The 12,500-nt window shown below is 42.7% G+C and overlaps 1 protein-coding gene across 1 annotated transcript in view; it reads right to left on the bottom strand.

Annotated features, from left to right (window-relative positions):
* The window catches only part of tle2b (TLE family member 2, transcriptional corepressor b), a gene marked incomplete at its 5' end in the record, with an annotated part of 110,024 nt that overhangs the window by 39,717 nt on the left and 57,807 nt on the right, over positions 1-12,500 (bottom strand). The window contains one exon of the mRNA XM_079531793.1: positions 2,108-2,248. Coding sequence (XP_079387919.1) covers positions 2,108-2,248 — 141 coding nt within the window. The remainder of the gene's footprint in view (positions 1-2,107; positions 2,249-12,500) is intronic.

Here is a 12,500-nt window from a genome sequence, read left to right as displayed (position 1 = left end):
ATGGTTTGATATTAATAAACTGTCACTAAACTTAAGCAAAACTAAATTCATCATCTTTGGAAATAGGAAAATAGACAAACAGATCAAAATCAAGTTCGCTGATGTTGAAATCGAAGTACAAGACAGTAAATTCTTAGGAATTATAATTGACAACAAACTTAACTGGCATACACACATAAACAATTTAAGAACCAAAATCTCTAAAACTATCGGAATACTGTATAAGATGAAACCCATTTTGGACCAGAAATCACTGTACTTACTGTATTGCTCCCTCGTACTTCCGCACATCAGTTATTGTGTGGAAGTATGGGGGAGCAACTATAAATCAAACATCAACCCCATATTTCTTCTCCAAAAGAAAGCAATCCGAATTATAAATCACGCCGATTATTACGCACCAACAAATCCACTTTTTATTCAGTCACACACCCTAAAATTGCATGATCTGGTAGACCTCTCAACAGCAGTTATAATGTATAAAGCACATAACAGACTGCTTCCGCCCTGTGTCCAGGAGTTGTTCGAGGCTCGAGAGAGCAGGTACAATCTTAGGGGATTCGGCATATTCAGGGGGACTAAGGCTAGAACCAACAAAAAAGCGAGATGTATAAGCGTAAGAGGTGTGAAACTGTGGAACGGCTTAGACAATGAACTGAAAAAGTGTAGCTCAATTTATACATTTAAAAGAATGTACAAATCTAAAATAATAGATAAGTATAGAACATTATTATAACCTAGTATATTTACTAATCATATCTTAATCATATTAGTACACAATTATTATGATAAAGCAATATAATAACTATATAATAACCATATAAATAACTTCTTCTCATGTGCGACTCTGGATTCTGTGTGATCAAATCTGTCTTCTCCTGTGTGTTTTGTTTTATTTTTATTTTTATTTTTTTGTTTGTTTTTTTGTTTGTTTTTTTCATGTTTTTTGTTTCTTCTCTTTGTTTCTCTGTCAGTTTTATGTCCCCCCCACTCCCCCCCTGGGATAGGCACAATAAGCCATTGGCTTCAGCCTAAACCCTTTTGGTCTAAGTGTAACAAAAACACGATGAATTGAATACATGTAATGTAATGTTTTTTTGTTTTTGTATTTATGACCAAAATAAAACTGAACTGAACTGAACTGAACTGAACTCTCCATCATTTAGCTGGGGACCACCTGGAACCCCCTCAAGGACTACTGGCGGTCCCCGGACCACTGGTTGGGAACCACTGTACTATAGTATTTAGGACATTAAATCCATCCAGCCTGTTCTAGCCAAGCCCCCAGAGCAGCTGATTGGCTTGTGCATGTAGCACTGGCTCTCCAACGTTGAAGTACTCGGCCCTACTGGTCAGAGGAGGGACTGCAGGCGGACCCGTGGAGTTATGACGAGGAAACCCCGTGCCCCGGGGGGGGGGGGGGGGGGGTTGTATGTATGATGATGTTGATGTATGATGACGTACGATGATAAGAGCGCCCCTCACTTCACATGACCAGCTCAGTGGCCTTGTGGTTAGAGTGTCCGCCCTGAGACTAGGAGGTCGGGGTTCAATCCCCGGCCGGGTCATACCAAAGACTCTAAAAAATGGGACCCAGTGCCTCCCTGCTTGACACTCAGCATCAAGGGTTGGATTGGGGGTAAGTCCCTGCGACATAATAGCGTCATGTCCAGGGGGTGTACTTGTACATCAAGCTGCCTCACGCTACAGAAACAGGAGATAGGCTCCTGCCCTATGGGCCTCATGGCTCAGCAAGGCTACTTACTTTACTACTACTCACTTCACATGAGCATTTTTATTTATATACAATAACACACTGCATTCATGTCTCCTATAGTGGCAGTGTGGCAGCCAGAGTGGGCGTCCCTCATTTCACGCAAATGTGATTTATTTATTTTTAAATCTTGATCTTATAAGTCATATAAGTTCATGGTTCTGGATATCTTTGCTATGTTTTACAGTGGGGGATATTAAATAAACCTATACCATTACGCAGTTACAGAGGCACTGTAGGGCTCACGCCAGATACACGCAAAAATGTGACTGTCACACAAATGTGCACAGATAAACAGTAAACGCGCGCACACACACACAAACACAGACGTACATAGGAGTGGGGCGGGAGGGACTCCTTGTCGTCACAGCGCCTCCTCTTGGCCTCGGCGCCTCCCTGCGAGGAGGAGTATCCTCCGGACGGACCCTGGCGCTCCTCCACCGGCTGGCTGTCTGTCGACGACACCGACTTACTCTGGGGAGAGAGAGGCGCGCGCACGCACACACACACACACACACACACACACATAAAACACCGCTGGTGTCAGCATGAGAAAAAAGCCATAAAGAAACACATACAGTAGAGGACACACACACACAACAATACACACTCGAGAAAAACAGAAATAACGGTCATGAACGACGGGAGAAGTGAGCATATATATATACTGTAGGTCAAGAAGACCTAAAGCACACCAGACAAGCATCTAAAGGTAATTAGCAGCCCTTTGCCCATCATGACACACACACACACGCACACGCACACACACGCACACACACACACACACACACACACACACACACACACACACACACACACACACACACACACACACACACACACACACACACACACACACCAGCCGACCCATATAATAAATCAGCCTATAGCTCATTATGGCCCTATAAAGCTGTGCAGGGATATTTACAATGCAGCCTCCGGTCTAGCGCGGTGATGCTAAACACCTGTGGCTGGACGGAGCCTGCCGGTGGGCCGTGGTGGGTATATTAGCCTCTGGCCTTAGGCTATAGGGCAAGTGATAAGGCCAATGCTACGGGCTGAGGTGGAGTCCGAAGAGGTGGGTTTTCAGACTGATGGATTGTGCTACATTTCCATCTTTTAAATTGAATCTGAAAAAATGGTTGCTTGAAAACCAAAGCTGCAACCATTCATGATTATTTTAGGTGTATTTCTTTTTTATGCTGTGTTCCCTATGTAATGTTATGTAAATGTATTCCACTGTTTGCCTGTCTGTTTTCCGTTTTGTGTTTCTTGTGAGGACTGCGGATGAAAATTGTGCTATATCCGGTGTATTTACGTCCATGTGACGTCCATTAATATGCATTGTCCTGTCCAAATAAACAAATAAAGTAAGTAAAGACTGCGGCGGCAGATTGGTTCCGATTGTAATAGGTAGTTCATTCCATAGTTTGGGACTGGGAGCCAAAACAAACAAATCACTGGCTTTCTATTTGGGCGGGAACCCCTTTTGGTGTTAGCATTATGTTATGCTTTAGCTATTGAAAAATAGCAGATCTACAAGCTCATAGCGCGCCACCGAGTGGCGTGCTACGAGCTTGTAGGTCTGCTATTTTTGAAAAATCGAAGAACGACTGACATAGAAACATAGCTTTTTCAGAAAACTGTCATTTTCAAACAGACATTTTTAGAATCTGATCTCAGGTCAAAATGGGTTAAAACCGGTCCGAAAAGTCACCTGTCAATGTCAGCGGGTCAAAATGAAAGAAGATGACTGCCCAACCTCCTTATACCCTCCTCCGAGTGATTTATTTGTATTTAGATTTTTTGACTCCACCTGTACATATACATAGTTATCATGTTTTTGAGATATCTCGATTATTGTCATTATTGTGTTGTGAATGAATGCATGGGACCCGAATGGAAACAAGACTGCAAGGTCTTTTTTCGGTGCTATCCTTTTGGATTAATGTGCTTTGACTGTACCATGTACTGTGTTGCATTTGTTATTGTCTAATAAAATAATCAATCAATAAAAAAAAAGCCCCACATTAAAATATTTAGGTTCTTTACAACATTGAAAGAAAGTGTTCAGTGTGATACCGATAAATAGGAAGTTAAAGGGGTATTTCGCTTTCACATTTTTTGGGGGGTCATTTTATCATCTACGAGTTCAGGCTTATGTGAACACCCCAGGCAGACAGTTTTTAAGTTGCTCGATTCGGTATTTAGATATTTCATATTCATCATAGCTGCCCCGTTCCTAGACAAACCCATTGTAACTTCAAACTCAAACTCCCTCTTAACCATGATAGACTCATAGGTTCTACTGACTCATACTTCCATCCTAATACGTGAGGGGGCCGTGTTTTTTTACATTACTTTTCTTAATGTATTTGTAATGTTTTTTGGAAAATGAAAAGAACAAGGATCCATACAAATCCCTCCAAAATATTTAAAACAAATGAAAAAAAGTAATTCACATATTAGGAGGACAGTATCCGTCACCAGAAACAAGGACGGGTGTGTTTTCGAATGAATCTAGAATGGAGTCTCGTGCTCTGAAAGATGCTGAAAAGGAGTGGACCACGTCCTATTATTTGTCCCCCTGCGTGTCGGACGAGAACAGAGCGCTTCTCACACACACACATACACGCACACACACACACACACGCACACCCACCACCAGACAGACAGACAGACAGGAAGTCTGTCTCTCCTACGGGACTGACAGGAAGGAGAGCCGGACAGAGTCACAGGAGGGGTAGAAGCGCACAATGCACCTCAGTGCTGCGGCTCCACAAAACCTCCCTCTCTTCTTTCTTCTCCTCTTCCTCCTCCTCGCCTGCTTTTTCTCCTCTCTCTCTCTCTCCCTCTCTCCCTCTCCCTCCCTCCCTCTCCCTCTCTCTCTCTCTCTCTCCTCCCTCTCTCTCTCTCTTCTCTCTCCCTCTCTCTCCCTCTCCCTCTCCCCCCCCCCCCCTCTCTCTCTCTCTCTCTCTCTCTCTCTCTCTCTCACAACTTCCTCTCGCTGCCTTTTTCTTCCCCTCCGTTTAAAATTCCAAAACGCTTCAGAGGCAGAAGGCTTTATAACAAATGGCGATTGATTTACGGTACATCCCTCCTCTCTCTCTCTCTCCTTTATGCCATAACGTTAGCACACAAAGCAGAGCTGTTGAGAGAGACACATTTGGCCGGTGTTTAAACATCGGCAATGCGTCTTGAAATTAAGTTATGCTAACAGTTTCACCAGGGATATAGGAAGGAAGGGAGTAATAGCTCTCCTGGTCTTAAATCATCTTTACTTTGCAATAAAGTCAATACAAATACCTATTTCTTTTTTGTACAACCTTTCCTCTTCATAACCCCAATTTTTTTTCTAGAATCGGTCCCACTTTCTCTCTCTCTCTCTCTCTCTCTCTCTCTCTGTTATCACCAGTTATTCTGATGAAGGCCAGCTGTCTGCAGTGACCTAAAACAGTGAGAGAATGTTAACAGCCAGGAATTCTTTATGAGTAAGGCATAGCCAATACGAGGTAGGCAGGCACCCCCCCCCCCCCCCAGATTGATAGACAAAAGTTACCGAAAGTCCGAAATACAATGTATATTTATGTTGTAGCTGTAGCTTATATTCTTATAGGCTACAAATGCCTACAATAGACAGTTAGATGATTGCTAAATGATGACAACAACATTTTTATTTTGTACTTTCATGAACCACAAGCACTGCACCAGATATAATGGAGCCTACATGAGAGAAAAAGGGAAAAAAGCGTCAAAACCGAGTCTTGTTAAAAAAATGCTATATTGAAGCCAAGATACCGCAGCTGCTTGTTATGCGCGTAATTTCCCATTGATTTTTAATTGATTTCAGTAGCTAGAAATTGTGTTAGCTGTGTTGTTGTTGGTAGCTCCTCTATAGCTGATAGAAACTCGATTGTCTCTGTAGAGACCGACAGGCAAGGACGGACCTACAGTATGGTTCTTCCCCAGCGCGGGTGGTGGTGGTGAGCGGGGCTGGTGTGATTGCTGCCCGTCAGCCGATGTAAGCAGTGCCGTGGTGGTAGCCTACCCTACCGCACAGGTTTAGGTGTCCTCTCATCTAAAATAAGTTTACCCTGGCCTGGACAAACTTTTTTCTTTCTCAGGTGCTGCTGTGTCTCTGTTGCTCTGCCTTCTCAACAATCAAATGAAGAATGAGGTGACGTCGGGATGTGTGTGTGCTGTGTGGTCCTTATTCGTCGTCACTGTGAGGGGGGCATTTCGAAAAGACTCAAACCCCGCCAGACACGCTGCGACGTAGGACACACAGAGAATAGATGTGTATTATTCTGTCTGATACACTGTCTGTCCGCCTTGAGTAACGGTTATAGGCGGCATATCATTTTAAATAAACAGTTTCTCGAGGGGAGGCAGAAACGTAGCCATGGTAGGCGGCTGCCTGCTCTTGCCTTTAGTAGATCCGCCAATGGACTTAGACTGAATTCACAGTGAACTGGCCTATATGGACTTAGACTGAATTCACAGTGAACTGGCCTATAGCCATGGACTTAGACTGAATTCACAGTGAACTGGCCTATAGCCATGGACTTAGACTGAATTCACAGTGAACTGGCCTATATGGACTTAGACTGAATTCACAGTGAACTGGCCTATAGCCATGGACTTAGACTGAATTCACAGTGAACTGGCCTATAGCCATGGACTTAGACTGAATTCACAGTGAACTGGCCTATATGGACTTAGACTGAATTCACAGTGAACTGGCCTATAGCCATGGACTTAGACTGAATTCACAGTGAACTGGCCTATATGGACTTAGACTGAATTCACAGTGAACTGGCCTATAGCCATGGACTTAGACTGAATTCACAGTGAACTGGCCTATAGCCATGGACTTAGACTGAATTCACAGTGAACTGGCCTATAGCCATGGACTTAGACTGAATTCACAGTGAACTGGCCTATAGCCATGGACTTAGACTGAATTCACAGTGAACTGGCCTATAGCCATGGACTTAGACTGCATTCACAGTGAACTGGCCTATAGCCATGGACTTAGACTGAATTCACAGTGAACTGGCCTATAGCCATGGACTTAGACTGCATTCACAGTGAACTGGCCTATATGGACTTAGACTGAATTCAAATAAGCCAATGCATTGCATTAATGATCTCCAGATGATTATAGTGACTCTTCTTTAGTGCGTATGTGAATCAATTGTGAGCTTGTTGGGTATGTGTATATTTTAATTATTGTCTCCACCAGGCCGAAGGCATGGGGAGAGAGTAGGTTTTGTTTAGTTTTCTTTTCACTGCAGCTAGTCGTCAATTGCCACCCACCGTTGTCTTATTATATTATTACTTCACAAAGTGCTTCACCAACAAGCAAGTCCTTATTGGCAGAAATAAGTTTTTTGCCACCCAGCACTTGATATAAGAAATATCATTATTTCACTTGATATAAGAAATATCATTATTTCACTTGATATAAGAAATATCATTCTTTCACTTGATATAGTTAATACCGTATCATTCTTTCAGACTGGAAACTGATCGTATCGCAGGGCCTTCAAGGTCGCTACAACGGAGTGGCTCATAGCATATCAGAGCACACAAAGAATCGAGCCCAGCGGCCTGTTGAAATTCTTCTCAGCACAAACACTCTACATGAAAGATATGCTTGGTTTGAACCAATTGCTCAACCATCCAGCATGGAAGGAAAATCAATGCTTCCAATCACTGCAGCGATGTCTAAAGAACATCCAATCACTGCACCGATGTCTAAAGAACACTGGGAAGAGCTGTCTTCCTTCTTTGCAGTGGTGAAAAGTAACTAAGTACATTTAATGAACCCATTTAGGCCTGAGATCAGATTCTAAAAATGTCTTCTACATCCTGACAGTTTTCTGAAAGAGCTATGTTTCTATGTCAGTCGTTCTTCGATTTTTCAAAAATAGCAGACCTACAAGCTCGTAGCGCGCCACTCGGTGGCGCGCTACGAGCTTGTAGATCTGCTATTTTTCAATAGCTAAAGCATAACATAATGCTAACATCAAAAGGGGTTCCCACGCAAAATGGGTTAAGCACTGTAAGTATACTTTTGAGGTATTTGTACTTAAATGGAGTATTTCCAATTTCAAATATTTTTACTTCTACTCCACTACATCTCGGATGCAAATATTGTACTTTTACTCCACTACATTTATTTGAAAACTTGGAAAAAGTTACTTTGTAGATTTTGATTATTACAAAACATACATTCAATATATATTGTACATTACGGCCATTTGAAAATAGACAAGCTACAATTATTGTAGATCTGCTATTTTCTAAAGATTTTTATACATTTGAAAGCTTGAAATGGGATAGCGTGCATAATGAGTACTTTTACTTTTGGTTTGGTACCTTAAGTACATTTTGACCTGAGATCAGATTCTAAAAATGTCTTCTACATCCTGACAGTCGTTCTTCGATTTTTCGAAGAACGACTACAAGCTCATAGCGCACCACCGAGTGGCGCGCTACGAGCTTGTAGGTCTGCTATTTTTCAATAGCTAAAGCATAACATAATGCTAACACCAAAGGTTCCCGCCCAGAATGGGTTAAGTACATTTTGATGCCAATACTTTTGTACTTTTACTCTAGTACATTTTGAATTCCGGACTTTTTCTACATTGCAGTATGTATCTGTATTGATACTTTTACTTAAGTAAAACATTTGATAGTTATTTCCGCCACTGCTGTGCAGTATAAGATCACATGATGTAGAACATTTTCAAACATGTTGTTTTCGGTCATAAAATAAGAGTTGTTTTGGAAAGACCTTTTTTAGATTCTTTGACAAAAATGGCAATTATGCCATAATAGAAGCCTGTAATCCTTCTTCCATGGAATGTGAGTGTTTTGTTCAAAGCGAGGTTTAACCACTCAAGGCTGATTTATACGTTCTCGTGCGACAAAGTAAAAATTGCGCAGGGGAAAAATAGCCAATCTACAAGCTCACATGTCGCATCACTAAAGCTCAAGTGAGAAAAATACAGGTTCCAATTGGCTCAAATGTATAAAACCAGATACTGTAGAAATGCTGCACCCTTTTGTCCCAGAAATGTCAAGCTTCAAGAAGGAGAAAAGGTCAAAATAGTGACACCAGGGAAATGTGGTTAAGTCATAGAATAGAGGCAAGCGGAGTGCTGCTGAGATATCAAAAGATCACACCCATGTGAAGTGAGGGGCGCTCTTATCATCGTACGTCATCATGACGCAACATGTCTATTTGCTCAGACACATAATGTAAATTCTCCAATCATTGCCAATGGGTAGCCGATTTTCTGTCAGGTGAAAAGAAGCTTGGACTCCTCATGCATAGAAGGAAGCATGATGTCAGTCCGCTGCCCCCCCAGGTTGGCAGAGGAAGTGTAAGCGCCCAGGATTACATTAGATAATTGACACTGGGTGAAAAAATGGGTTTCAAAATCGTGGGATAAAAATTATACAAAAAAAAAGAAAAGAAAAATAAATAGCCGATTTGCTTGCGACGTAAAATGACGTACATTTTCAATGGGAATTTAATGTTTGTGTGAGACGAAAATCTACACTAATTAGCTGAATATAGGAGGAGCTAGCGCCCCCTAGTTCAGTTTGAGGTTCTCAACCACGAAAGGAAGCTTCCCCCATATGATATGAGTCACCTGTACAGTAGATGCAGGCAGAGAATCACAGTGATCTCTAAAACCAAGATGGAAATGTATCTTCCACCAGTCTATTTTTACTTCATTAATTATTGGTCGGAAAAAGTAGTGCCTCTAAATATTCATTATTTTCACTTGAAATAGGCATTCGTCACAACGCTTAAAAGCAGGTTAAACTAGAAAAAGTGCCCTTCTGGGCACAGGTCTCCACCAGGAGGATAGGAGTGTGTGTGTGTGTGATGTTTGGCAAAATGTTTAGGAGCAATATAAATGTGTGTGTGTGTGTGTGTGTGTGTGTGTGTGTGTGTGTGTGTGTGTGTGTGTGTGTGTGTGTGTGTGTGTGTGTGTGTGTGTGTGACGCGGCTTGGCCTGTTGTAGCGCCGCCCACCATGAGGCTGATTTGAAAACTGTCAAGTGGCATTTCTTCCAAAGCCTAGTGGGAATATGCATGCACAGTTTCACCACAATCGGACGCTGCGTTGAGTAGTTGTGGCGATTTGTACAAAATGGGTACAAAGCGGGCTACTCCTGAAAAGTTTAGAAGCCAATCGTAGCTATTGAGGGTGGATTATGAGAAATCAAACAAACCCGTCTTGATCACATGACTATGAAGAGCATGTGTACCGATTTGCGTGAAATTTGGATAAAATCTGAAGGAGTAATATTACAAAATGTGTTTTACATATGTCGGCCTCCTGGTGGCGCTATAAAGAGCAGATGTGAAAAATTCCAGGCAAAGGTTTTTCCTTGGCCTCTAGGGAGTTGGCATACAAAGTTATCCACAGATCCGTGCAGTTAGAGGTAAAAACACTTTTCGGCCAGTTATAGCGCCACCATGAGGCTGAGTTGAAAATGTTCATTTGGCATTTCTTCCTCGGCCTAGTGGGAATGTGTGTGCACAATTTCACGGAAATCACACGATGTGTTCATGATTTGCAGCATTTTGTTTGAAACTGAGCACTCCTGCGAACTGTGGAAGCCAATCTTAGCCAATCAGGATGGAGTCGGAGAAATCTGAAAGACCCGTTTCGTTGAATGGCTCTAGAGAGACTGTGTACCAATTTGCGTGATGTTTGGACAAAATCTGTAGGTGTACTGTCCAAAAACTTGTTTTGCACAAAGCGGCCTCCTGGTGGCGCTATAACAGGCCGTTCTGGAAATTTTGGGGCAGAGGTTCATCGTTGGCATCCAGGGAGTGCGAGTGCAAAATTTGGCATCGACCGGGTTAACGGTGCCGGAGATTAGCTGGTCACAGACGGAAGGACGGACGGACGGACGGACGGACGGACGGACGGACGGACACACACACACACACACACACACACGGACGGACGGACGGAGTGCAAAACATACTCTCTCCCCATGCCTTCGGCCTGGTGGAGACAAATATGTATGTTTTTTTTCAAGACAGAAGGTTTAAGATCAACTGCTCTAGTTTTTGAACATAAAGGAAAGAAAGAAATATCGCATTACCAGAAAACAGGATAAATTTTATTTTTTTTATACGCCAGGGTAAAAGTGGTTAAGCTAAATGATCTGTTGCAGTCCTGTAGGCCAGAGGCGTAGGCAACCTTTGGCACCGATGCCAACATAGGCACAAAGGAGGGTGATCACTGGCACACAGGTGTGAGAGAGAGGATTTAAAAAAATGTAGTCAAATAAATGAAGCCCCTCACATTTGTATGTAAATTTCATCCTGCACATAATTCTACATTCATTAAAACTTTGAACTCTGACTGCATGGAGGCTGAGGGAGTCTGGGAGATAGGTGGGTCTAATGATCATTATAACAAGGTGAAAGAAAATATTTAACAAAAAGGGAAAAGGTTATATACTGTATTTGTGGACATTAAAAAATAAGTTGGATTTTTGAATGTAGTGTCATTAAAATTAATGTTGACATGGCACTCTGACTATCTTCTAGAAAATAAAGACATGGCACTATATTTCTACATGCACTCACTCCAGAGGGCCGCATTGCACATTACTGTTGTAGTAAAAAAAAATCACACCCGTGTGAACTGAGTGGGCCCCCGGAACTTCCAGACCCACAGGAACGCGCCCAGGGTGCCAGCCCGGTTCCGGCGAGCCGCCCCGTGTCCGAAACGGTCGAGAAATGACAGAGTTACTGTGTGGGGGAATTAGCATTTAGCAGACACCTCTCTCTCTCTCTCTGGCAACAGTGCAACACTATCTCTCTCTCTGTTTCTAGCACAACAGCGCCCCACAGACATTGCTGTTCCTTGGAGTGGTTGCACCACTCAAAAAAACAAGCTTTTTTGCTATTTTTGAATTGGAATCCTGAAAAGTAACATTTTTTTTAATTTAATTTCAAGTGTATTTAGTTATAGCCATGTTAACTTTATGAATGTGTCCCCCGGGCTGCCAGTTGCCCATGTATGGGCTATACGGGATGGAGTCGCGCCCCGTAGCGCACCCCCGGACAGGTGGAAATGCGAGTATAGACTATATGGACTCGTGATGAATGGATGCTCAGTTGATCTACAGTACCATGGGCTTGCATTGTTCAGTTGCTAGAGGGACTCCATGCAGTGAAACGTACAGATAGTACTATACAGTTGATGTGATGCACGTGAAAGACCCTTGGGATGGTGGAGGTTAGCAGTGAGATGTCACTGTGGCTGTCTTTAGAGATGGACTAGAGTACATTATGACTGACTGACTGTGTTCCAGACCCTTGGGATGGTGGAGGTTAGCAGTGAGATGTCACCGTGGCTGTCTTTAGAGATGGACTACAGTACATTATGACTGACTGACTGACTGACTGTGTTCCAGGAAAACACTGCTTTGCTTATTTTATTTTCTCCCATTTCCTCTGTTTATTACCGTCATGATGCAAACATGCACGCAAGCACACACACACGCACCCATGCACACAAAGAGACATGTGGATGTACAAGACATGTACTGTACACACACACACACACACACACACACACACACAGACACACACACTGATGTGTGCACGCACAGTGCAGTGTACATGATCACAGAGGTACAGTATACGCATATAGGGGGGTACAGAGTGCGTTAAAGGA

The sequence above is a fragment of the Electrona antarctica genome, assembly GCF_951216825.1.
Source record: "Electrona antarctica genome assembly, contig: scaffold_240, whole genome shotgun sequence".
In the NCBI taxonomy this organism is placed as follows: domain Eukaryota; kingdom Metazoa; phylum Chordata; class Actinopteri; order Myctophiformes; family Myctophidae; genus Electrona; species Electrona antarctica.
The sequence above is the reverse complement of the archived record's forward strand: the minus strand, read 5'-3'. Positions and strand labels throughout refer to the sequence as shown.